This window comes from Vigna unguiculata, chromosome 6 (genome assembly GCF_037176805.1).
Source record: "Vigna unguiculata cultivar grain cowpea cultivar isolate G323 ecotype 2 chromosome 6, ASM3717680v1, whole genome shotgun sequence".
In the NCBI taxonomy this organism is placed as follows: domain Eukaryota; kingdom Viridiplantae; phylum Streptophyta; class Magnoliopsida; order Fabales; family Fabaceae; genus Vigna; species Vigna unguiculata.
In genome coordinates, this window is record NC_140797.1 from 33,032,821 (window position 1) to 33,055,965 (window position 23,145).

The 23,145-nt window shown below is 30.2% G+C and overlaps 3 protein-coding genes across 15 annotated transcripts; 1 reads left to right on the plus strand and 2 right to left on the minus strand.

Annotated features, from left to right (window-relative positions):
* Positions 1-3,365: 3,365 nt before the first annotated feature.
* Positions 3,366-5,782, minus strand: LOC114187602 (uncharacterized). 8 transcript variants are annotated; one of them, XR_014995754.1, is made up of 5 exons: positions 5,344-5,769; positions 4,630-4,725; positions 4,480-4,547; positions 4,202-4,320; positions 3,366-3,591 (listed from the first exon to the last, which is right to left on the minus strand). XR_014995754.1 is itself a non-coding variant. In XM_085674570.1 (4 exons), the coding sequence occupies exons 1-3, from the start codon at positions 5,566-5,568 to the stop codon at positions 4,204-4,206; spliced, it is 588 nt and encodes a 195-aa protein (XP_085530696.1). In that variant the 5' UTR covers positions 5,569-5,773; the 3' UTR covers positions 3,366-3,591; positions 4,202-4,203. The 8 variants fall into 8 exon arrangements, 2 of the variants coding, with proteins under 2 accessions (XP_085530696.1, XP_027931688.1); XM_085674570.1 differs by having other exon boundaries at positions 4,480-4,725; positions 5,344-5,773; XR_003605289.2 differs by lacking the exon at positions 3,366-3,591 and having other exon boundaries at positions 4,074-4,320; positions 4,480-4,558; positions 5,344-5,782.
* Positions 5,783-8,617: 2,835 nt separating this feature from the next.
* On the plus strand, positions 8,618-12,454 carry LOC114187337 (uncharacterized). Of its 6 annotated transcripts, none has more exons than XM_028075561.2 (8): positions 8,618-8,761; positions 8,858-8,912; positions 9,768-9,932; positions 10,383-10,515; positions 10,798-11,036; positions 11,578-11,749; positions 12,090-12,104; positions 12,209-12,454. In XM_028075561.2, the coding sequence occupies exons 3-8, from the start codon at positions 9,808-9,810 to the stop codon at positions 12,377-12,379; spliced, it is 855 nt and encodes a 284-aa protein (XP_027931362.1). In that variant the 5' UTR covers positions 8,618-8,761; positions 8,858-8,912; positions 9,768-9,807; the 3' UTR covers positions 12,380-12,454. The 6 variants fall into 6 exon arrangements, 5 of the variants coding, with proteins under 5 accessions (XP_027931362.1, XP_027931364.1, XP_027931363.1 ...); XM_028075563.2 differs by having other exon boundaries at positions 8,621-8,761; positions 12,042-12,104; XR_014995716.1 differs by having other exon boundaries at positions 8,621-8,761; positions 11,578-12,104.
* Positions 12,455-14,149: 1,695 nt separating this feature from the next.
* LOC114188721 (uncharacterized) lies at positions 14,150-21,990 on the minus strand. Its single transcript, XM_028077349.2, has 9 exons — positions 21,698-21,990; positions 19,400-19,471; positions 18,347-18,436; positions 17,683-17,725; positions 16,329-16,435; positions 15,945-16,040; positions 15,189-15,379; positions 14,999-15,068; positions 14,150-14,530 (listed from the first exon to the last, which is right to left on the minus strand). Exons 1-9 carry the CDS (start codon positions 21,884-21,886, stop codon positions 14,420-14,422), a joined length of 969 nt encoding a protein of 322 aa, XP_027933150.1. The 5' UTR covers positions 21,887-21,990; the 3' UTR covers positions 14,150-14,419.
* Positions 21,991-23,145: the final 1,155 nt, after the last annotated feature.

Below are 23,145 nucleotides of genomic sequence, written 5' to 3' on the forward strand. Positions count from 1 at the left end.
CTTAATTCCATAAAATCGACTTGTAAGGATTGTACCCATTTATATATTGTGAATTGGTCTTATATTTAGTCGATGTGAAACTTCCAACAATCTCAAAAAAAAGTAACAGTTAAGAAGGTTTTAACGTGTTGCCAGATTTCTTCATTTCAAAAAAAATGAAAAACAAGTATGTTATCAATGATCTTATACAAAATCTAATACATATTTGTATTTATATTTAGTATTTAAGAATTTAAGTTTGAGTCTAAGTCTCATATCACATAAAAAATAAAAAAGTTAAATAAACTTACATAAATACATTTTCTAAAATTTTTGAGTTAAAAGTAGTGTCAATCTTTTATATGGATTGAGTTCAAACATCACACCTTGTCGTGTGGTTTATGCAATTGTCGCGAATTTGACACATCCATCAAATTCAAGTTAAGTAAAATTATCATTATATTATTGCATCAAAGGTATATTTTGGACTAAGATAAAATTCATGAGTGTGTTTATCTTAGTTACATATTTTAGATTTAAATTAAAAACTTATGCAGCATTTGTAGTTGTTACAAAGAAGTTTATTCAGTTTTTTCTTTCTCTTATGATCATTAAAGAAAATGAGTTGATTCACTAAATATATGGCCCTCATGTGTGTTAATGTGATGGTGGAGTGGACCATCCATGTTCTTGTCCCCATTCAAATTTAACTAAGAAAAATTGGAATTAGGCACAAATAAAGAAGAGCCCTTATTTGTTTTTTCTTTTTTTTCTGATAAGGTCAATTCTTATGTCCAAATAATTCATCCTTGTTTGATCTCATGTGGGTCTGGGTTCTAAATTTTCATAACCATGACCAAGTCATCTTTGAAAATTTGAAACCCTTTGCTATTTTGTCTAAGTAAATTATCTTTATAAGCATTGAAAATTAGGGTTTGTTTGATTCTTTCCTCACCCTTTTCAAAATGGTTTTACTAATTTAATGAATATGGTATTTAAAACATAAAATTTGTGAATTAAAATTAAAATGTAAGGACTCAAATTAAAAATATATAGAATTTGTGAATACTCAATAGATATTTTTATAATAAAGACTTAAATAAGAATATCTAAATTTGTGAAAATTTAAAACTTAATTAAGTCTTACTAAAATATTTTATAAAAAACCGATTTAGTAATTCAACTTTGAAGTAAGACTTTTAATCAATATGTTTTTAGAAATACTTGTAAGAGTGATAAGAGAGACAAAAATGCTAACTTATTTGAAGAAGATAAGAAACTACGATAATTATAAAAGTTTAATGATTATAAATTACTGCTTATTTGAATTTAATATAATTATTTTTAATAAATTTATTATATTTATAATAGCTAACTCGATTCAGTATATATAAATTATTTCTCATTTTTATTACATAACCTTTTTTATCATCTTATTATATATTTTATCTTATTTTAATTGTGAAATTATCTTAAAAAGTTATTCATGCCTTCCTGGTTATTGAATAGATATAAGATTGAGATGAGTTACGACAATGAAAACGTATTGAAACAAAACAGCCATTTGATAATTAATTATGGTAAAATATTTTGTTCTTATTTTAAAATTAAATTATTAAAGTAAAGTTTCCGGATGGTTTTTCTGATAATAGTTATTTGAAGGTATTGTAAAGTTAAATTTATATTAGTGTAATTGAAGGTATCGTAGGGCTGAGTTTTTCTTACCTAAATAATTAGGATTCTTAATTATGATTAAATGTTTAATTTCCTAAAAAAAATATTTAAATGAATTATCAAATATGATAGATAAAATAAACTAAATTGAATGGATACCCTTTGGAATCATAGATAAAATTGGATGAAATTCAATTCAAAAATATTTTGGTGTGTGTGATGTGTTGTTATCATTGGAAAAAGGTATGAAGAAAACAAACACCCTCTTTATTAATTCATTAATCTTAATTTTCTTGTTGTGCCTCTTTTCTTAACTTAAAAAGAAAATTTGAAACCCATATTTGTTTTCTGTTTAACTTTAACTATTATTTCTGATTATCATCTCTAAGCACTTGATTAAAAAGGAACCAAGTCCCTTTTATTCACACTCATATATTTTAAACAAAACCGATTCAAATTTATTTTATAGATTAAATCAAATAATTCCATTTAAAGTATTTATGACTTTTTTATTTATTAATTTAGTTATAGGTTTAATTAGTCACTTTGTCATTTTCCCTTTAACAAAAAGGAAAGGTATCATATACCCTTCTATTTTGGTGCTTTTGTGGGGTAAGTTGCATGGAATGTTCATTTTGAGATTATCGTTTTCAATTGTTCTATTTTTATTTTTTATTTTATTTTATATGTTTCTTATTCCCTTTTGGTTTTGATGTGTGTGCATTAGTGAGATGATGTGGTAATGAGACAAAAATGTAAAAATATTCTTTCTTTTCTTTGAAACCTAGCAATAGTAATTTCACTATTCTTGATATGCAAAACTTCACATTAGGGTCCTACATTATCATCTACTTCAACAATATGACATAATTTATGATAATTGAGTTTAAAGGAAAATCTAAAATTGAGGTTCTAAAATATATATACATAATTTAAGTTGACTTATTTAAGATGATTTAGTTGAATGATTTTTGTAGTAACGATCATAATATGGGTACTTACTAATTTCATGAATGATAAATCTATATAATAAAATTTAACTGATAATTTGAAGTAAGGTATCTTTTATTTTATTCCCTTGTGAAGTAATTTCTATTGATTATATATTTTTTCCAACTACAAGGATTATATATGAAAGAATCTAATAACATTTAACTGAGACTAACAGAAAATTTTAACTTCTAAAACACTACAAAAATAATTATTTTTAACGGGGGTTATATTTGGCATTTCTAGGGGTTTTAACCCCCACTAATGGTTTTACCAGGGGTTTGAAATTCCCCCGGAAGAGCAAGCGTGGCTAACGGATTACCGGGGGTTTTTAGCAACCCCTGGAAGTAGCGCAACTTACTGGGGGTTTCAAAAACCTCCGCTAATACTCGGGGTTTCGAAAACCCCCGTTAATGCCTGAGGTTCCAAAAACCCCCATTAATGGCAGGGGTTCTAAAAACCCCCAATAATGCATGGGGTTCCGAAAACCCCCGGTAATGTCCGGGGTTCCAAAAACCCCCGTTAATGCCTGGGATTCCAAAAATAAAAAAGACCTGATCTCATGTTTGAAGAAGAGGGAAATCTCATGGCAACGATTTTCTTTTCATGGTAATTAGCATGAGAGGTTAACGGTTTTCTCTTCATCTCTGTTTATCATGATAACTAAGTACAATATCATTTACAGGGTGTAAAAGCATTTTCATTGTCAAAACCAGTCGATATTCAAAGGAATTGGTTGCACAATTTTATTTAATTTCTTAAGTGCATAAATTTAGGAGACAGACTTTGTCAAAATTATGTTATAATTTAGAGTACAATGGATATTTAGAGCACATTTAAGAAGGAAAATGGGGGCATAGTTTGAGTGGAAGTGATTGAATTTTGCTTACATAGGTTTGGAGATATTGATTCCTCGGTTGTGGGTTGAGAACAAGTGCATTTAACTTTCTGAGTGCATCACACAACAACTATATTAGCTAGTTGACAACATGGTAAATATTGATCAAGGAAATAATTTCTTTTATTTATATATATATATATATATATATATATATATATATATATATATATATATATATATAACTTTTTAATAAAAAGCGTAAGTTGAAATACCTAGCTAATAGTCACTTACTAAAACAGGTCAAAGCATAGGTTGAAATTACCACATTAATTTTCATTTCTAGTCAATCTATATTATATAGGGAATTTCCAAGTACTTGAGAGAAACACCTGACTTTTCAGGACTATCAAGTCTTGAACAATTCATTCTAAAAGATTGCCAAAGTTTGTTTGTGATCATATGCATATCAGATAACAATGAAACAAAAACAAGAAGAAATTGGAATAAGAGAAACTTACTATTTTTTCAGTGACAATCCTAAACAATTTTATCACGCTAACAGGGAGTCCTAAATTCTAATAATATGCAATAGACTAAATAGGAATTTATTCAATAATCAATTTCATAAGCAAAGTTTTTTTAGAACAAACTGCACTATGTATGGTCCCTTTATTACACTCGGACAAGTTAGCTAAATTTTAAAGGACCATTTATTACCACTATGTTTGGTCCAAGAGATGCAATATTTGGATCAGTAGTTGCCAGTGCTTCTTCACAAAGTTTAATGGCTTTATGCAAGTCTTTAAGGTGGCCCCACTTGGTCTATCTAATAGTTCCTACATCATGCAGTTCAAATATTTTTAAAAGAATATACATCTAATTTTGAGTTTTGTCATTACATATAAAATTAGAGTGTGATTTCAAGTTACAATTTTGTTTATATAATTCTGCAGAATCGAAAATTAATGAGATATAAAGGTTGAAAGACTCCATACCATACTCATCAATTGGAGCATCATAACCATAATATTTGCAAACTGTGCAAGAGTCTCATTATTTGTGCCTGCAACCAAACTTGGGTGGATAGAGAATATGAGTTCAAACAAGAACACTCTAAAACTATACACATCACTTTTGTTACTCACCCTTCCAGATATATAGTAGTCAGGATCTATGTAAGCACGAGTTCCTACTGAAATAGTTGTAACATGAGTGACATGAGTAACATGAATCGGAAGAAACTGTAAGAATCCAAAATCAGCAACTTTAACAGTAAAATTTTCATGCAACAAAATGTTACTCCATTTCACATAACGGTGAGTGATACTTAAGTCATGAAGAAATCCTAATGCAGTTGCAGTTTTAATGGCAATATTCAATTTAGTTTCACATCACGGTACATAATATCACACATTCAAGATAGAGATGAAATAATCATGTCAACTTAATCCATCACAACCAAAGAGGCCCTTTTCTTGATTGACTTAGTTAAAACACTACTATTGCAATTTTAACTTAAGATTAACTGTTAAGGTAACGTGTAAACTTTATATTCAGATTCAGTTTTAAATAAGCACCAAATTTTATCTTATCTAAAGTAGAACTATCATCTAGATGAATAGTCTAAAAATGTTAAAGCATACTTTCAGAAAGAATCAAAATTGTTATTTCCTAAATACAAGCAAAATGTTCAATAAAAAAAATCACAAAGCTCAATCCAATCAAAAAATGCATCAATAAAAGCATAGACACCACGAAATGATAGGAACGAATTAGAATATTTGTACAATGCTATCGAATTTGAACTACCATGAATCAAATTCTCTAACCTCTATAGAAGGATAAAACGAAAAACATACCTTCGTCGTTGCTGGTAGCAGTGAGATAGCGAGATTGAAGGCTTGACGTGTGTGAGCGTCCGGTGGCGGAAGACGACCCAAACAAGGGTACGCACACAATAGGGAACTTGTGGTGAGCCACAACAAGGAGGTGCTCGTGAAGTTTGTGCAGAGGAGGAATAGCCAGTTACGGAGGCGAATAGCGAACCTGGACAAGGCAAGGTCAACGGCGACGACAGAGCTCATGAATTAGTGGCTGAACCCTAATTGTTTCTACAGTCGATGGATGAAGCTCGCCAACGTCTATAAGTGATAGATGAAAAGTGAAAATGGAAGAATTGTGGAGGACAGAGGTGGACATTAAAACGAAGAGAAGAAAAAAAATATGAATAAGGGTAAAAAAATCAGAAAAAAAAAAGAAAGATGGAGGTTGACAGAATATGAAAAAAATCAAAATAGCATCTACTTATTTTAACTTTAACTGGGTTTGAGAAAAACCCACGACACTTACTTGGGGTTTAGAAAACCTCAACCACCTATTCTATTTTCTTGAGGTTATTATAACCTCTGTTAAATAACCCCTAGTAAAATTAAAATTTTTGGTAGTGAAAAAACTTAAATTTGATTTGTTTATATCTTATGTTATTTTAATTTTTCTATTTTTATGAAATATTCAATTACTTTTACCTTTATTAATTTAATATCAATACATATTTTTTTAGATAATAATCTACACATAGGGGCAAGTGAGATTCAACTATTCTAAGGTACAAGTTTTTTAACCTTACCAATTTATTATTAATAGATATTTTAATTTTAGATGACAATCAACACATAGAAATATATCTTTTAACATGTTAATTATAATCTATTGTACACAGATATGATACGTCGATATATTTATTTTGAAAATAATATGATACGATACAAATAATATATGTATATTGAAAAATGTTCAATAATTTTTAAAAACATCATATATAATTATTGTTGTATAAATTCAAATTAAAATATATATTAAAGTTGTTAACATAAAAATTTATATTTTCTAAATTATTATGATCATAAGAGTATTATTATTCTGTAGACTAAATTCTTTTATGATAAATATTAATAAAATATCTTCAAATATCAAACATGTATACAATATTTAAATTAAAGTATCAATACACTATAGATTTATAGATCGTAACATTTTTATTGTCAATAAATTAAAAAAAAATCTTACTATACCGAATAAAATCTTCAAAATTGATTTTGACACTAAAAAGTTAAACATATTTATGCAACGAATATACATATTTTTTTAATAGGTAGTGTTAAGTATGTAACACTCAACCCTTAGTTGGTTAACAATAGAGCTCAATTTTATTTTATTTTATTTTTTTACTTAAACTAAACAGAACAAAACTTGAATGAATATATAATTAAAATAAAATTATCTACAAATAGTTGAACCTGTTTAAATGTTTCAAAGTATACAATAAGAAAGTAATATTTGACACAAAATTGGATGAGTGCACATTTCATAAAAAGAAAAAACATATCAATATAAATTTATCACTATTACATATCAATTTACCGCTAGGTACTTATCCCTCAACCGATTCAACTCAAGAACATCTCATAAAAAAAATATTATCTGAGATCGTACATTAACCATATCTTTCAAGTCTACTCGGTTCAAGAAAAAATTATAATTTTGGTTATAGTTTTGTAGAAACTATAATCTTAACTTTGAATTTTGTTAATTAATTCCTATAATTTTGTAAAAATTAACAATTTTATTTCATAAAATTGTTATGCAATTTTGTTCCCTATGTTTAGTCAAATTCATAATTTTGGTCCCAATTATTTTTCACATAATTTTTATCTTTTAAGGTGTGTTCTTATGAGTGGAAAGATTCGAGGGAGAGAGAGATTATTGATTTGAGTGAATTTAAAGATAAAGTTTGTATTGTTTTTTTAAGGGAATTGGAGGTAATGTTGGAGTGAATTTGAAAGTAACTTTTGTGAAAGTTTGTGTAGGATTTGAGTGATGTGATTAATAAAAGATTACTAAATTGCTCTTATTGTTAAATGTAGTATAAAATGATAATTAGATAAGTTGTAATTAATTTTGAATTTTTTAGTTCATAAATTAAAATATTAAATATATTTATTAATTGAGAAAAATAAATATTATAATGTATTTGAAGTGAAAAATAAAATATTTAAGTGCTGAAATCGGATACATGAAACACGGATCTGGGTAAAGAATCCATGCACTTGGAAGAGGATACATAAAAAATAGATCCGGGTAAGTGGAGAAAAAGGAAGAAATTGGAATCGAATACATATGTTTCTCTCTTCTTTATCTTCTTTATCACTCACAAATAACCTTCACACAGGGACAATATTGTAAAATATCTTTTGTCACCCACAAATCTCTTCCAAAGTGGCGAGATGATATCACGAGCTTCTTCTGCCATTCGTCGCTCTTCTTCGCTCGTAAATGATTAGATACTTCATATTCACTCGTATATCCATGGTTACTATAATAGTAAATTTGCAAACATAACCTTAATTTTCAATTATTCATAAATTTATTGATTTTCAGTTTAAAACATATTAATTGCTTCACTTGTCTGACTAATTAAATTAGTGATATGATAGTCTGAACACTAATTAATACATATTTTAATTAAGGGTTAAATATGTTTTTGGTCCCTTAACTTTCATTGAATTTTGGAATTAGTCCATTTCGAAACTTTAGACTAATTTAGTCTTTCATCTTTCGAAATACGTGGAATTAGTCATTTTAATCAAATTTTGTTAGGTTTATTTGATGTTTCATACGCTTTTCAAGATTGTATTCATGTTGTTTATACTGTTTTACACATTTTTATTTTTATTTTAAGTTAAATATTATTATGAAACGCGCTTGAAATGTCTGATAAACTTAACAAAATATGATTAAAAGAACTAAATCCACATATTTCGAAAGATGAAAGACGATCCAAAATTTCAAAATAGACTAATTTCAAAATTTACTGAAAGTTGAGGGACAAAAAACATATTTAACCCTTTAATTAATTAAAATGTAGAAAATATATTCAAGATTTATATCTCTATAGGTAAAATTATCATCCCATAGACGAGAACAAAGATATTTCACAACTTATAAAAAACTAAGAAAAACATAACATAATATACGCTCAAAGAACAATACAAATCTGTTCACAACATAGTTTCAAACAACCGTTTTGTTTTTATTAATCTATTATTTGATAATTAATTTATATTTTAGTTAAATATCTCAATTTAATATTTTATTATAGAAATTAAGTTCTCAACTAAGTTGAATCTATCATCTTCTTTAAGAACATCAGAAGTGGAGTCAATGTCAGGAGGGGCGTGAACAACTAACTAATCAATCACCATTTTTACAGATTCGCAGGTGAGTACTCATCACCAACTTTTACCTAAAAAAACTTCAAATCAATTACTGTGACGTGTAACCTTTGTTTTTCCTTTTCTGAAATTTTTTCTTCAGTTTTGGGAACTGCAATTTTGTTACCAAAGAGAAACACATGAGAAGTTATACAATGGTATGTCACGTTTGTGTGCCCTTTAGTTTCCAATCATATTAATCGTTTTTTACTGTGTTGAAGCTTTTGTGGTTCCAATTTGAATGGTAAGAATTGGGTTTGCCTGTTTGTTTTGAAGTCATTCTAAGTTAAGTGAGGGAACTGGAATCAAATGTTCTTTTCTATTTGTTTTTAGGTTGTGATAAATAATAAGAGGGAAAATGAATTGGTAAAAACAATGATCTTTGCTGAGCTTTCATGACAAAGGAAATAGGAGATGTTGTCTGTATAATTAACCTCTTCGTCCCAAGATTTTGTTAGAGCTGTGACGTTAGAACTTTGGAGATCATGAAGATTTTCATAGTTTATTTGATTTTTGTTTCCTTTAAAGCTGCATATTCTGTTACTGGAGTTGAATCCTGCTATACGATGGTCATTTTGGTTTGTGTCTAGAATTGATTAGGTTACTTCCTGTTTCCTCTCTATTTCATTATCAATTCATTCTGTTATAGTACAGATACTCAGAGTTATGATAAGGCATCAGTGCTATAATGTTAAATGTTAATCTTATTCATAGCATATATTGGGATTTGTTAGGTAATCATTGTTGGATATCCGTTTTGCATAGTTTATAATCTTCAAAAGACTGTACATTTTATTTTTTCTTTTATGTTTTCCTTCACTTTTTATATCCTTTGTAAATCTTTCTTGGAACTTCTTTATTTCTCCTTGAACATGGTTTGGTTTTTGAGAATTATTCTTCTAGGTGGAATCTTGTAAGTTTAGCACAATTGTTAGCTTTCGTTTTTCATCTTATTCTTCTTTCTTAAGGTAGCCATGAACTCTTTTCACCTCTTTTCTACTTCTTGGACTTAGGAGGAGGAGCAACCGCAATAAAAACAGCGGAAGGGACGCAATGTTGTCAATGGAAGAAGCGGTGAAGAGATGGGTTGTGAAATTATCAAAGTGGGATCCACACCCCTCTGACTTCTCCTTCGCTCTCTCCCTCCTTCCGTCCCATGAACACTCCTCTGTTACCAGGTTCTCTCTCTGTCTCTGGCTCTGTCTAAATCACTGTGATTTCCACCAATCTGTTATAAATTTCAACATTTAGTTAAATGGTCATAAGCACTTTTTGTTATATGTGCAATTCTTTTATATCAGCTCTAGCTATTAAGGCTTGTTTGTGCTTTAAAGACTAAGTTTGGGAATTGAGATTTAGAGATGAAAATTGAAATATTAAAAATTTGTGTTTCCTTCTTTGTTTCCCTTTCAATCTTATTTTCAACTTTATCTAGAAGTGTCCTCTAAATTGAATGAAAAAATCATTTTATTTTTCCTTTTACTGTATACAAAGATGAAATTTTGGCACTCACTTGTAGTAAAATCAAGTAATTTGGACATTTTAGGTAGTTTTTTGCTTAGTTCAGAAACTTGTACAAAAGGGTTTTGATGAATCCATTGAGTGATGTAGTTGTTGTGCATTGGTAGGTTTGTTAAATTGGAAGACAGGAAACGTGCTCTTGTCAGCCGCATGCTTCAGTACGTTCTTGTTCATGATGTGTTACAAATCCCATTTCCTGACATTGTCATAAAACGAACTCTGGAAGGCAAACCCTATTTGGTATGAGCATTTCCTAGAACAATCAAATATAACTGATGATATGTTATGGAACTAGCCAAAATAGATGAATTATACAAATCACTTTAAGGGTTTGTTCTAGCAACATAATAAAATCCCAAAATTGTAGGATCTTGTTATGCATTGAGTGGTTTAGTTGCAAGCAATGTTTGTTATATATATGTTTGTGTCTATGTTGAATAAGAAACTCAATTTTGTTTCCTAAATCATGTATCTTGTTATTGTGATGGCTTATTTATTTGTTTATATCCTCTTTCATTTCAGGAGTATGATGATCTTAGATTCCCAAATTTTAATTTCAATGTATCACATCATGGTGACTATGTGGCCATAGCATCTGAACCTGTATGTCTTGTGGGGGTAGACATTGTCTCATATGATGTTCCACAGAGAGAATCAATTACAGAATTCGTTCAACTCTTCTCATCATACTTTTCATGTTTGGAATGGAATAACATAATCATGGCTGGCACTTCTGATGATGTATTAATTGAATTTTACAGGTATCATATGTTACACTTTACCTCTTCATTTTTGTCAACTGTCCAGAAGTAGTTCAATTGGAATTATTTCTAGTAATTTGATTTATTATTGTTCTGGTACGTCTAAGAGTTATAAATCGGTTAAAAATTTATTATAAACACCTTCCTCTCTAACTGAAATGTCATTTTTAGGACAAAACTATCAAATATATGAATACCAAATTGCTTGCTAGAAACTTTTAAGATTGTCACTGCACTCTTTAAGTGAAGGCATCTCAACAATCTTCAATGCAAAATGTCCAACAACTTTAACCTGTGACTTTATGCTCTTGTACAATATATTATTATCAGTATAACATAATTTGGCAAATAAAGGATATGAAGATTGTGTTTCTGTATAACGCAGAGCATAATATGTTCTCTGAAATTATTTCATTTATAAATCAATGTGATAGTATCATATATGATAATGTCAAAACTAGTAGAATTCTTTGTAATGTAACATGGTTCTTTGAACTGAAGACAGGCCATGTTGAAAGTCAAATATGTATTTACTTTGCAGGTATTGGAGCCTAAAAGAAGCATATGTTAAAGCTATTGGGAGTGGAGTGTCTGAAGGGTTGAATAAAGTAGAGTTTTCTCACACAAGATGGACTGATATATCAGCTAAAGTGAATGGAAAGGTTATGACACAGTGGAGATTTTGGCTGTTCGAACTTGGAGAAAGACATTGTGTAAGTTCCTCAGCAACTTCAGACACATTTTGACTATAATCAGAACCTTTACTGCACAAAAAACTTAAGAATACCAAATTTTAACTATAAGATGCTAAAGAATTGAAGGGAAGGAGGGTGTTCAACGATATTGACCAAATGATAAAGTATTGTAATGTCCTTTTCTTCAATACATACTTTCAGAAGAAACAAAATCTGCAAAATCAGCTCAATCCTTTTGCATTATATTGTTAAAATCTGGTATTTTCTTGATTTTACTAGTATTGAAATTTGATTTTCTTTCCGTTGAGAGAACTTTAAGAGGATCTAACATGGTATGTGCAAAGGATGGATCATTTAGATTTCTACTCTAAAGGTACTCATTATACTGAAATTGAATTGTTTAATCGCTGAATAATACAAAATATAGCATAAAAATGTCTTTCTGTAACCATTATGAATTCATGCATCTACTTACAGGTTTCAATTGCGAGAGTTCACCCAATATCAGCTGCTATGAGTTACAAAAGAACATTGAAGAAAGTGGACTTTACGGAAGATGAATATACTCAAGGTCTTCATCTTCCAAATGTAGACTTTGTTGAACTAGGAATAGAACAACTTATTTCAACTTTACAGAAAACTCTGTAAAAAGATTTGTACACATTGATGAAAATATTATCATTTTAAAAATATTGTATTCAATCCAAATAAGCTCTTTTTTTATTGTGAGTCAACAATATTTTATATCGGTCAAATCCTTATACATTTTATGGCCTAATTAGCCACACAAAAATGACTCAAATTTTAAGTATTTGTAAATTTGGATATTCTTAATTGATTTTTTATTAAAAAAAATTATTTTATTGAGTCCTTGAAATTGTTAGTTTTATCTAAGTACTCTGTTGTTTAATTTTTGTCATAAAGAAATGGCTTGAACACATTATTTATAATTTTTTCATTTCTAAATCACTCTTCAATTCATTCCTTTCATTTCTAATTGTTTTTATCTTCTTGATGAACTCGTTCATTTCTCTCTAAAAATGAGTTGACTGATGAGTTAGAAATTTAATTGAAGATTTTTTTTTTTTAAATTTCAGTTAAAAATATTTAAATTTATAAATACTTTTATAACTTAATTAATTAAAGAAAAGATTGGTTCAATTAATAGCAACTGGTTGATGATGCATCGCGATTTAGTCGTAAATTAAGTTGTATTGCATAATCATGTTTTATTTCCTAAATCATGTTTTCATGTTATCTTGTTATTGTGATAGCTTATTTATTTATATCCTCTTTCCTTTCTGGATTACCATGGTCTTGGATTCCCAAATTTTAATTTCAATGTATCACATCATAGTGACTATGTGGCCATAGCATTTGAATATATATATATATATATATATTCCGGAGCATCCATCCAGAATATAATTTCAGAATGACTTTTTAAAAAATAATTTTCTGAAAATACTTTTCGAAAATATCTTTCGAAACTGTCATTCTTTCTGAAAAAAAAAATAGAAAAAAAGAAATATAGATATTTTAATTATATTTTTAATGAGGGTAATTTAGAAATTTTTTTCTTTTATGGTGGTGCAGTAAGAAAAATCTTAATCTAAATCATCACCGCAGTCATACATGCATTTACTACTCAATCTAAATCATGGCCCTTTGTTGATTCTCATCCATAAAAGGAGAAAGACACTTCAATTTAATGCTCCAACAAATATTCTTCGGTGATGGTGGTCAAGAATAAAGAATATCTTCCACTTTATGAATGTTAATAAAAATCTTAATCTGGTTTGATTTAACTTCCGTGTACACATGAAAATCTGATTCCTTCATTGAATAGTGGAAACGTTTGGTCCTAAAAAGGGAAAGCAGGAATTTGGATAAGTTGCTTAAAAGGGCCATAGCATCAGGAAGAATACTATACCAGTTAACACAAAAATTCCCACAAAATAAGTATATAAAAACTTTCCTCTGTGATTGAGAATATATCTGATGTTCTTTCCAAGGGAACCTCAATTGCAATCTCAATACTTACTTGATCCTATTCATAAAATTAAACTCAACTCTAAACCCGAACAAATTTGAAGTTTACATTCTCAAATACTAGACCAACTCATTCTAAATTCATTATTGGGTCACCTAGATTTGCCCCACCACAGCACACTCCTAGCTGATGGCTCTGGGCATGAGAGAAACTATAAAAAAACTTACCTAAATTGCAATCATTCATAATTTGCCTTAAAGACGACCTTAATTCTAGTGCCTCAATGATACAGATACGATCTAATCCACTACAAATGACTTGAATAAAACCTATCTACCAGAAATGTGACTTAATGTGCACTCTTCCCCTTATTGGCTGTGAAATGAGAAAACCATAAACAAGGATTGCATTTATAAGAAGACACCTTTAAAGACCACTTTTAACTTGATTGAAATATTTGATGATTGATACCATAATGTACCTCCTAAAAGCTCATTAAGGAGTAAAACCCACCTCAATGTCTTGATTTAAGCTTAACTGCACAATGGGTATAAAGAACCACCTATAACTAAAAAGAAAAGTGTCTTTTAGCTTGATTTCCAGGCACCAATAATTACAGCCTCTTCCTCTGACCAACAACGTTTCATGAAATATGGATATAGCCGGAACCCAAAAGGGATGATCTGTAACTTATCTCAGGTAACAATCATATGATCGAAACCTCCTCCAGCTTGTAGTGCAGGAACTCGATTCACTCCAACATTGTGAAGCAACTGTTGTAGCCACCTTCTAGTTGTGGGGTCTTCCTGAAGAAACAAAACCGAGACCAGATAATATAAGCAAACAAAGCATGTAGTTGGTTTGGTACTGGAGAAAAATTAAATGCAATTATTTAGGTACTTCTATCTAGTGTTATTTTCAAGTAAGAATTGGTTTCATTTCCATAGTCCTAGTGATAAATTTACAAGAAAGATCAACCTAGGTTCCTCGGTCAAATGGTGTCGTTTTCAAAATTATTGGGACCTCACCTTCATAATCCACGTCATAAGTGTTTTGCATTAAAGATCAACATAAATTCCTAAGGTTAAACTCTAATTTCAAATAAAGAAAAAAACACCAAAAACTCTTTAAAGGAAGTGACCTAGATTTTGCTACATAAAATTGACTTTTCCAGTTACTTCACTAGAATCCTTCAACTTATGATTTCGGTAATCCAGCCATTCACTGAATTCATTGAATCAAATTTGTATATCACCGGAACTACAAGCACTTACACGAAGGCAACTGCTGAAAGTGGCATCTCTTAACATGTCTGGTAAACAGCTTCTTAATGCATCGCAAGCCCTGTTTTAACCAGAGCAAAGTTTAATTATAATTCAACTTGAAAGAAAATCAGCTGACGAGGCAATTTAGTTTGAAGGGATGAAGAAGGAACAAGTAGGTAGTTGCAAATTACCAACTAACCTTGGATTATCTGACAGGCGAAGATAGCACCGAATGATATGCTTCAGTAGACGAGATGAGGGTTGCTCAGCAAGAGCTGCCACCATGTTCCCCAAAACTCTACCGACCGCAAAAAAGCGCTCGGCTGTAGTACAAATATAGTCCAGGCCGACATCGTCCAAAAGAATTTTTTGAACAATAAATGTTGCAACCTGTGGTGGAGGTTTCATTAGACAAGCATGATCCATTTTACTATTATTCATGTATATATTGAAGATCAAGAGAATGAAAATTTAAAATGCCCAAGTGGCTTAATGTCTACAGAACGAAGACATCTTTGGCATTCATAGCACAAAATCATGAATCTATGTCAAATATCTGACTTTAGGATCAAGAATAACATTCTAACTCAGCTATTACGAATGCCAGTGCACAAATTACATCTTACAAAACTAAACATGCCATGAAAATTTCAAAGCCCCGTGATGTAGCTAAGAGCTTAAATTGAGACCAACTACTCATGCTATATCAGTAATGAACATATGAATCCATACACAGATAAATCATAAATGGTTGTATTAGAATGAGCAAGATAGAGTAACATAAATACACAAGTGCTCACTGGAAAAAAGTGCATATACACATGTTAATGAAACAGAGACCAGAAGAAAGTGCTCAGAAATATGAAGGAAACAGAAACTAAATCCAATTTGCCAGACAAATAACGTGATGACATAGTTTACCAAAGACTAAAAACAAAGAATCAGTAAACTCAACTGTTTTGGATAGCTCACTGCCCATTTCCATGGTGCGCAAGCACAGAGGAATTATTTCTGTTGAAAGAAGGAAACTTATAACTTCTGTATCATCGACCTGATGGATAAAAATTTTCACAATTGACGAAAACATAACATATTAGATATGAATTATAAAATAAAAAAAATAAAACACAATGATAATGTAACGTAACAGTGGTACTATACTTTTTACTTGATAGTAGTGAATAACCCATACTAACAAATTGAATTTGGGGATTTGTGTTAAGAATGTGGTGATAATTTCTTTTTAGTATTGCCATATAATCATCAATCATGTATATTGTCTTATATTTTTTTTTCTAGTAGATGTTTGCAACCAACAGAATGGGCAAGGAAGAAATACCTTCACCAATGCACCGATGACACCAAGACTGGTAAGCCTCAAGTACTCAAATGGTCTTGACTTGCTTGTTGTATTAAGGAAGGGGTACAGATATAAAGGTATATGAGCTGCAGTGGAGAAAAAAGCAAGTACAACAATTCATTGTATGAAACATCAAACACTTCATGTACTATCCTTGAACAAGCAAAAACTGTAATGGATATTATGAAGTCAAAAGTTCTCATAATTATTCAATGCAAAAAAGGTAATATAAAACTAAATGCTTCTAGCCAAACAGGTTTAGAACTGTTAGATGTAACAGGCTTAGACCAATCTCTTTGTATTTTCCTATTTATAAATGCATACCCGCATGTGCTCAATACACATTAGGGATTCAAACAATGACTCTTTTATTTCAATCAGAAGTGTGTAGATATTGGAAGTAAGAAATCTAACATAAGGTAAAAGTTATGCAGTTAAATTGGGAAGTCAGGAATGACCTACAGATAGTGAGAGAAAAGAACTTGACTTCTAAGCAATGAAAGAAGTCCTAAGATGAGAAAGACTGACAAGATTCACTTTCAGTTGTAAAAGCTATTATATATTGGATGGAAGATTTTCAGCAGACCATCTTAAAATCATTCAGGATAAGATATCCTCCAACCCAACCTAAAAATCATTTAAAACAAAACATACACTAAACCAAAGCAATCAGAAAACAGGAATTCCAACAGTGAACAAATTATATTACAGTGAACAAATTCAAGAAGAATGAATTAAATTTACAAAAGAGGATGTCTGCATCCCTTTATGCAGTAAATTTATATAAGCAGAAATCAAATTAAAAGGCTAATTTTCACAAATAATGTAAACCCAAAATAAAAATATTGACAATTCAATCAACCCCTAACCCCTAAATCAGAAGTCCATATCCATCTATGAATTAGCTCATGAACTTGACTTGTATTATGTCCCTAAAATGCTCAGCTGGACATTATAGTTTCCAGAGCTTCCCAATTCATTATATTATCCAGATGGCATCAACCAATTCGAAAAAAACTGACAGCATCTTCTAAAGCACTAGAGCATATAGAAAAAATAGAGTTCAGATTCTCTACTGATTTTTTGATGTTATCCCTCTGCTAAGCCTTCAAAATACACTCGTGTTGGTATATTAAAAGAGTTTTTAATATATTTTAAAACACTAAAATCAGTGTCCATTAATGTATTTTGGAGACACATAGGGACAACACTAAAAATTCAATATAGAATCCAAATTCGAAAAAATACTGAAAACTGTGTAACACAAAGGTGATCAATAGAAAACCAGACAGAAGTTTAAAGTCCTTCAGATGAATAAGGAAAGTGACGATACCATTGAGGAATAGCATCCTTGTATCCGGGTGAGATGCTACACACTGAAAAAAGAAATTACAAGGGAAAAAAACACTCAGCAGCGTCAGTGTTTTGTTTATTTTCTTCATAACATATTTTGAAAGGAGATAAGTGAAAAGAAGAAAAAATAAGAAGTATGATATTTATGATATGCTCATTTCCTAAGCACCTGATTTTCAGAATTAATAAGCTTAAAAAAGCAGTACTCAATAATGTCTTGGTTTCGTTTGTCCTAAAGAAACATAATAACCTGGCTAGCATAATGTATTCTGTTACATAAAATGCATGCTAGAAATTTGATACATAGTTTTGGAGTGTATACATTGACCAAGGATGACTAACCAGTCAGAATCATGTAGCATGCAGATATAATTCCACTGTTAGGGCAATGGTTCACACTTCATTGAAGTAACCGAATTCAGTATTTAAAATCAAAACGTGGTTAAAAGGGTATTCTATGCTTTATATATAGGTTACACCTCCTTTACATATGCCAACAACAACCAAGCTTTTCCAGCCATATGGATGAATGCATAGTTTGGTGTTCTAGAATATGGTCGTCATATACTGAAGTTATTCACTAAAACAAAATGAATGTCACAATAAAGCACAGAAAACAACTTGATAGGACAAAGTCATCTGACCTGAAGAAGGGCAAGAGCATTACACACTCGATTTGATTGTGCAGGAGTAAGATTTGGTGGTGAAAGAACTGGGTAAATTGAAACTATTTCCTGAAACAAACATATCAATCCTTGTAAGTAGAGGAAAATTGTGAAGAAACTTGCTACTGAAAAACAATGAATAAAAATCCAATGCCTAAGGGATAAAATGAGAAATAATTTTTTTCAATGACACAAATGCTTACAAAATATGAAATCAAATTAAATCTGAGAAAAATTAAACCAACAATGCTCATAGCTGCAGAGACTATAAAATACAACATCCGAATTAACTGAGCAAAACTAATAGTATGTTTAGTTTGGTTAAACGAAAATGAAGAAAGTGGAGAAATATTTTAGATTTAGCCTCCTTTTCGTTCATAAAGTTGGATGGGAGGGGTAATAATGGAGCTGAAATCCTTTCCTTCCTATTTCTGACTCGACTTCAATATTGGCAACATTTGCAGCAAAGGGAAAACAATTTTATTATTTTGATTATGCAACTATGTTCCCCGGAGATTTTATTTTACCTACCTTGTCCTCTATTGCTGTTTAGAAAAGTATAACGGTTATTTCTTCATATATTTCCTCCCTTCTCTTGAACCAAATCAAACAAGGAAACTTAACCCTCCTTAAGGCTGAAAAAGTGCAGTTTACAGAGTATGCCAAGAATAAAAACTTACTAATTACCAAAAGAATGATCGGCCTAGCTATTAAGACTAAGTTATAAATTAACAGTTTTAAACAAGTTGAGTTATCTCACACCATGACCGTTTACTTTTATCACCCATCACCACCCCATCAGTTTTATATAATAAAAAAATTGGTTTTTGCAAAGGAAGTTGGAAGCAACATCAACTTATCAAAAGATATAACATATCAGAATGGATAGAAAGGCAAAAAAGCACAAGGAAAAAAGTGCAATGTAAAAAAAACTCAAACTTTTACAAACTAAGTAAAAATTCACAAGAAAAATTGAAGGAAAGTATGGTTAACTATACAGGAAAGGAATGTTACCAGGGTTAGATAGCATACCTGCAAAAGTGCAGCAATAGTACCAAAAGAATTCCATAACAAAGGAGCCAGATCTTGAAATAGCTCCCTCTTCTAAAATGCAAAAAAGAAGAAAGAAAAACATTGATCAGATACCTCTATATGAGTGCATCACAAATATCGAAAATTTCTCAATATAAATGGTATGCCATTAAATCATTTTACTGATCTAATTAGACACAATAAGAACAACCACCAAAGCCTTTTCCTACTAGGAAGGGTTTGCTAATCAAATGATGTCATAATATTATGCTGTAAACCACGTCTTAGATTAGTTACACACACGTAATAAAACTTCTTATATTATTTATCAGGACTTACATATTTGAATAAAGCATAGAGGATTTCTAGTTGAAATCTTGAAAAAAAAAAATTGAACACAATGGGTTACTTGTTCTAAAGAGTAGACCTGGATTCAAAATTGAAAACCATATGGGACTGAAATAGAACACTGTTAGAATAAATAGTCTTAAATAGAATTTATTGTAAAGGTGCAGTGTGCTTTGCGCTGCACTTAGTTCCTAGATATAGCTTTTCAGATTCCTTTCTCATCCCTCCTACATTGTATCTAATGTATCTATAGTTGTTAAAAATCTAATGTATCATCTGAAATATTTTCTTTAAATTTTTGTCCCTAATCAGTTTATCACTTTCTTTTGGGTCCCAAAAGCATGTTAGATAATGTTTTGAAAATAAAGTACTTTATATAACACTTCAGAGAAAAAAAATGTAAAACAAAATGATTATTAGGAATGAAAGAGTTAAACTAATTTACCAGGTACCACAAAGAAAATTCATTAATTTATAAGGGATCAAAAAACATATTCAACTCTTATCTACCTGATTATATCATATGTCATGTTTTATTTAGTTTTTATTATCATCTAGTTAACTTTTTTTATGTTTTTTAATATTTTTTTAATTTCTTAAAGCATAGATTATGGTTTAATTACTTTATTATATTATATTATAAATAAGAATTCACCAATAACAACTTTAAATCCAACCATGAAAATATGGCACAGGAGTGTTTAACTTAATTGGGCACAACTTGAGGTTGAAGCCCAATAAATAATAAACGAGAGAAAGACACACAGAAACCCAACGGACCCGACCCAATAGGTTCTCTATTCGCTAGTACTGTCCATGTGGAAGTGAAAAATCCCTGACAACATAAAAGGAGTGTAGGTTTAGTTAGACAAAAGTACGAAGGAAGTTCAAAACACCACATAAGTGTGATGGTGATTGACTCTATGCATGGCTATTGTGGTGGGTTTAACCACAAATTGAAAAAGTTCAAAAGGGTTTGATGACGTGAATTTCCCTTGAACTTCAAAACACCACATAAGTGTGATGGTGATTGACTCTATGCATGGCTATTGTGGTGGGTTTAACCATAAATTGAAAATGTCATGTGAGAGTCTTGCCGCACCTCACTGCCATGATAGCAATAGTAACCATCAATAAGTCCAAACAACATCTAGCAAGGAGTGGCTGTTTATAACCATCAATAAGCCCAACAACCTTTGATAATCATAGCGGTGACTATTGATAACATTTTAGAATTTGAGTTATAGAATTTGATTTTAAGCTAAGTCTTTTACTAACAAAACTGACTTTAAAATAGAGATTTGTCTACCAGTGTAATTTGATGGTAACACTCTCGTCAATGTAAAATTTCAAACATCTCTACTAACAAAGGGAATTAATAATACCTATGCCAAAGCCATAGAACAAGCAACCACCACCACCACCAATTTTTTTGGTCCTGTCATGGTTTTTTTTGTCCACTAGGTCATATTTTGATCCATTTGCAGTAACGTGATGCCGCTAACTCATGGCTATTTTCTTTTTTTCATATAACAAGTGATCAAACACAGATTAAGCACTACATGGTTCATCCCAATAGTTAAACACATACAAACTGACCTCATCTCTTTCTACCTTTACTTCTCCAAACAAAGACCAAAGTGATAAGAGAGAGAAACAAACAAGGAAAACAAAGCTTTAATAAACACAGGACTGTTACCCTCACCCTCATCCGCAGCCAGCACAATGTCTCAATGGTTAATTAATACACACAAAAATAAAGAGAGAGAAACAAGATTCAATTCATATTCACAAAACACAATTAAATAAATAAGAGGAACCCTAAGCACATACTCAGAAAATAAAAACAAATACTACAAACTTCAATTCACCGGCATAGCAGTTCAAACTACAAAAAATTGAAGCAGAAACTTGAAAAAACAAGTAAAAATATTGTTTATAAGGGCTAACCTTAGAAAGTTCCAGAAGCGCATTTTCTCGGAGTTCAGGGTTGCTGAGTTCCAATACCAGTTGCTCAGCAGATGCCATCTTCCGATCTTTGCCTGCACCGGAGCCCTGCGTTCCGGCCCCACTGGACGAAGATGGTGGACCGCCGCCGAAGGCCGCACCCATAGACAGCGATTGGGGCAAATTAGACATTTTGGGATACAATTCACTCTAGTTGAGTTTAGTCTTTTTTTCTCTCTGTGGTTCTTTTAGAGAGAACACGCCGAACAAAGAAACACTTATATGAAAATATAATAAGCGGTTTTGCGTTTGAAACCATTTTATTTTTATTTTTTAGGTTTTTAAGTTTAGATTGACACGTATCTTCTCATGTTTAAAAGATGGATTGTGCTTCTCCTCGATGTGTTTGTGTGTTATCTTGAATGGATCTGTTTGTTATGTAAGTATCCAAGGAAATGTGTGAGAAAAAAAGAAAGAAACACAAATGAAATTAATAGTATTTATGACTTTTTATTAACTCCACATATTATATAATAAATATGAATTTTGAAAATTGATTTTTTTATGGATAAATTAGATTAAAAAAGTGTTTCTTTTTTCATCTAGTTAGGCATCAATGTTTTTAGTTATTGTAAAATAAATTGATTTTTTATTTTGATTTCTAAATAAAAAAATTATCTTCTAAATTTTAAAATAATTGTTTTTCTGACTTTTATTCTTCTAAAATTTAAAATAGCTAATTAGAATCCTCAATGTACTTAAAATGGTTATAACATACTAGCACAAAGATGTACACAGTTTGAGTAATTGTACTTATTTTTTTATTATTTTATTTTATTTTAATGAATTAAAGCACTGTTTAAATATTTATATTTATTTTGTTACTATACTATCTTATTTTAATAAATTAAAGTTTAATATTTATATTAATTTTAATTTATAAATTTATTTAAATAAAAATATATTATTGTTTTATACATTTGATGTTCAATATATAATATGAATGATAACATAATATATATATATATATATATATATATATATATATATATATATATGAAATATTATCTTTCCATAAATTTGTACAAAAAGTTCATCACAAATTTTCACTCATTTGCACATAATTATCCACATATGTGACAGATGCTATGTCATTTATTTGAGACAGTAGGCAAGATAATTTAATAGTTTGGATTCAAAACCACTTCAATCTAATTACTATGGTCCATACTAACTACATGTAACATGGTTCCTGTATAATTTTAGTTTTTTGATAAATTTGTACAAAAAGTCATTTGTAACTTCTCACTTATTTGCACATAAATCCTCACACACACATATGTGTGTGACAACTACTCTGACATTCATTTGGGACACTACATGTAATTTCAATGTAATTACTATGATTCATCACTTAGGTCTACATCTGCACCACATATTTTGCATATATT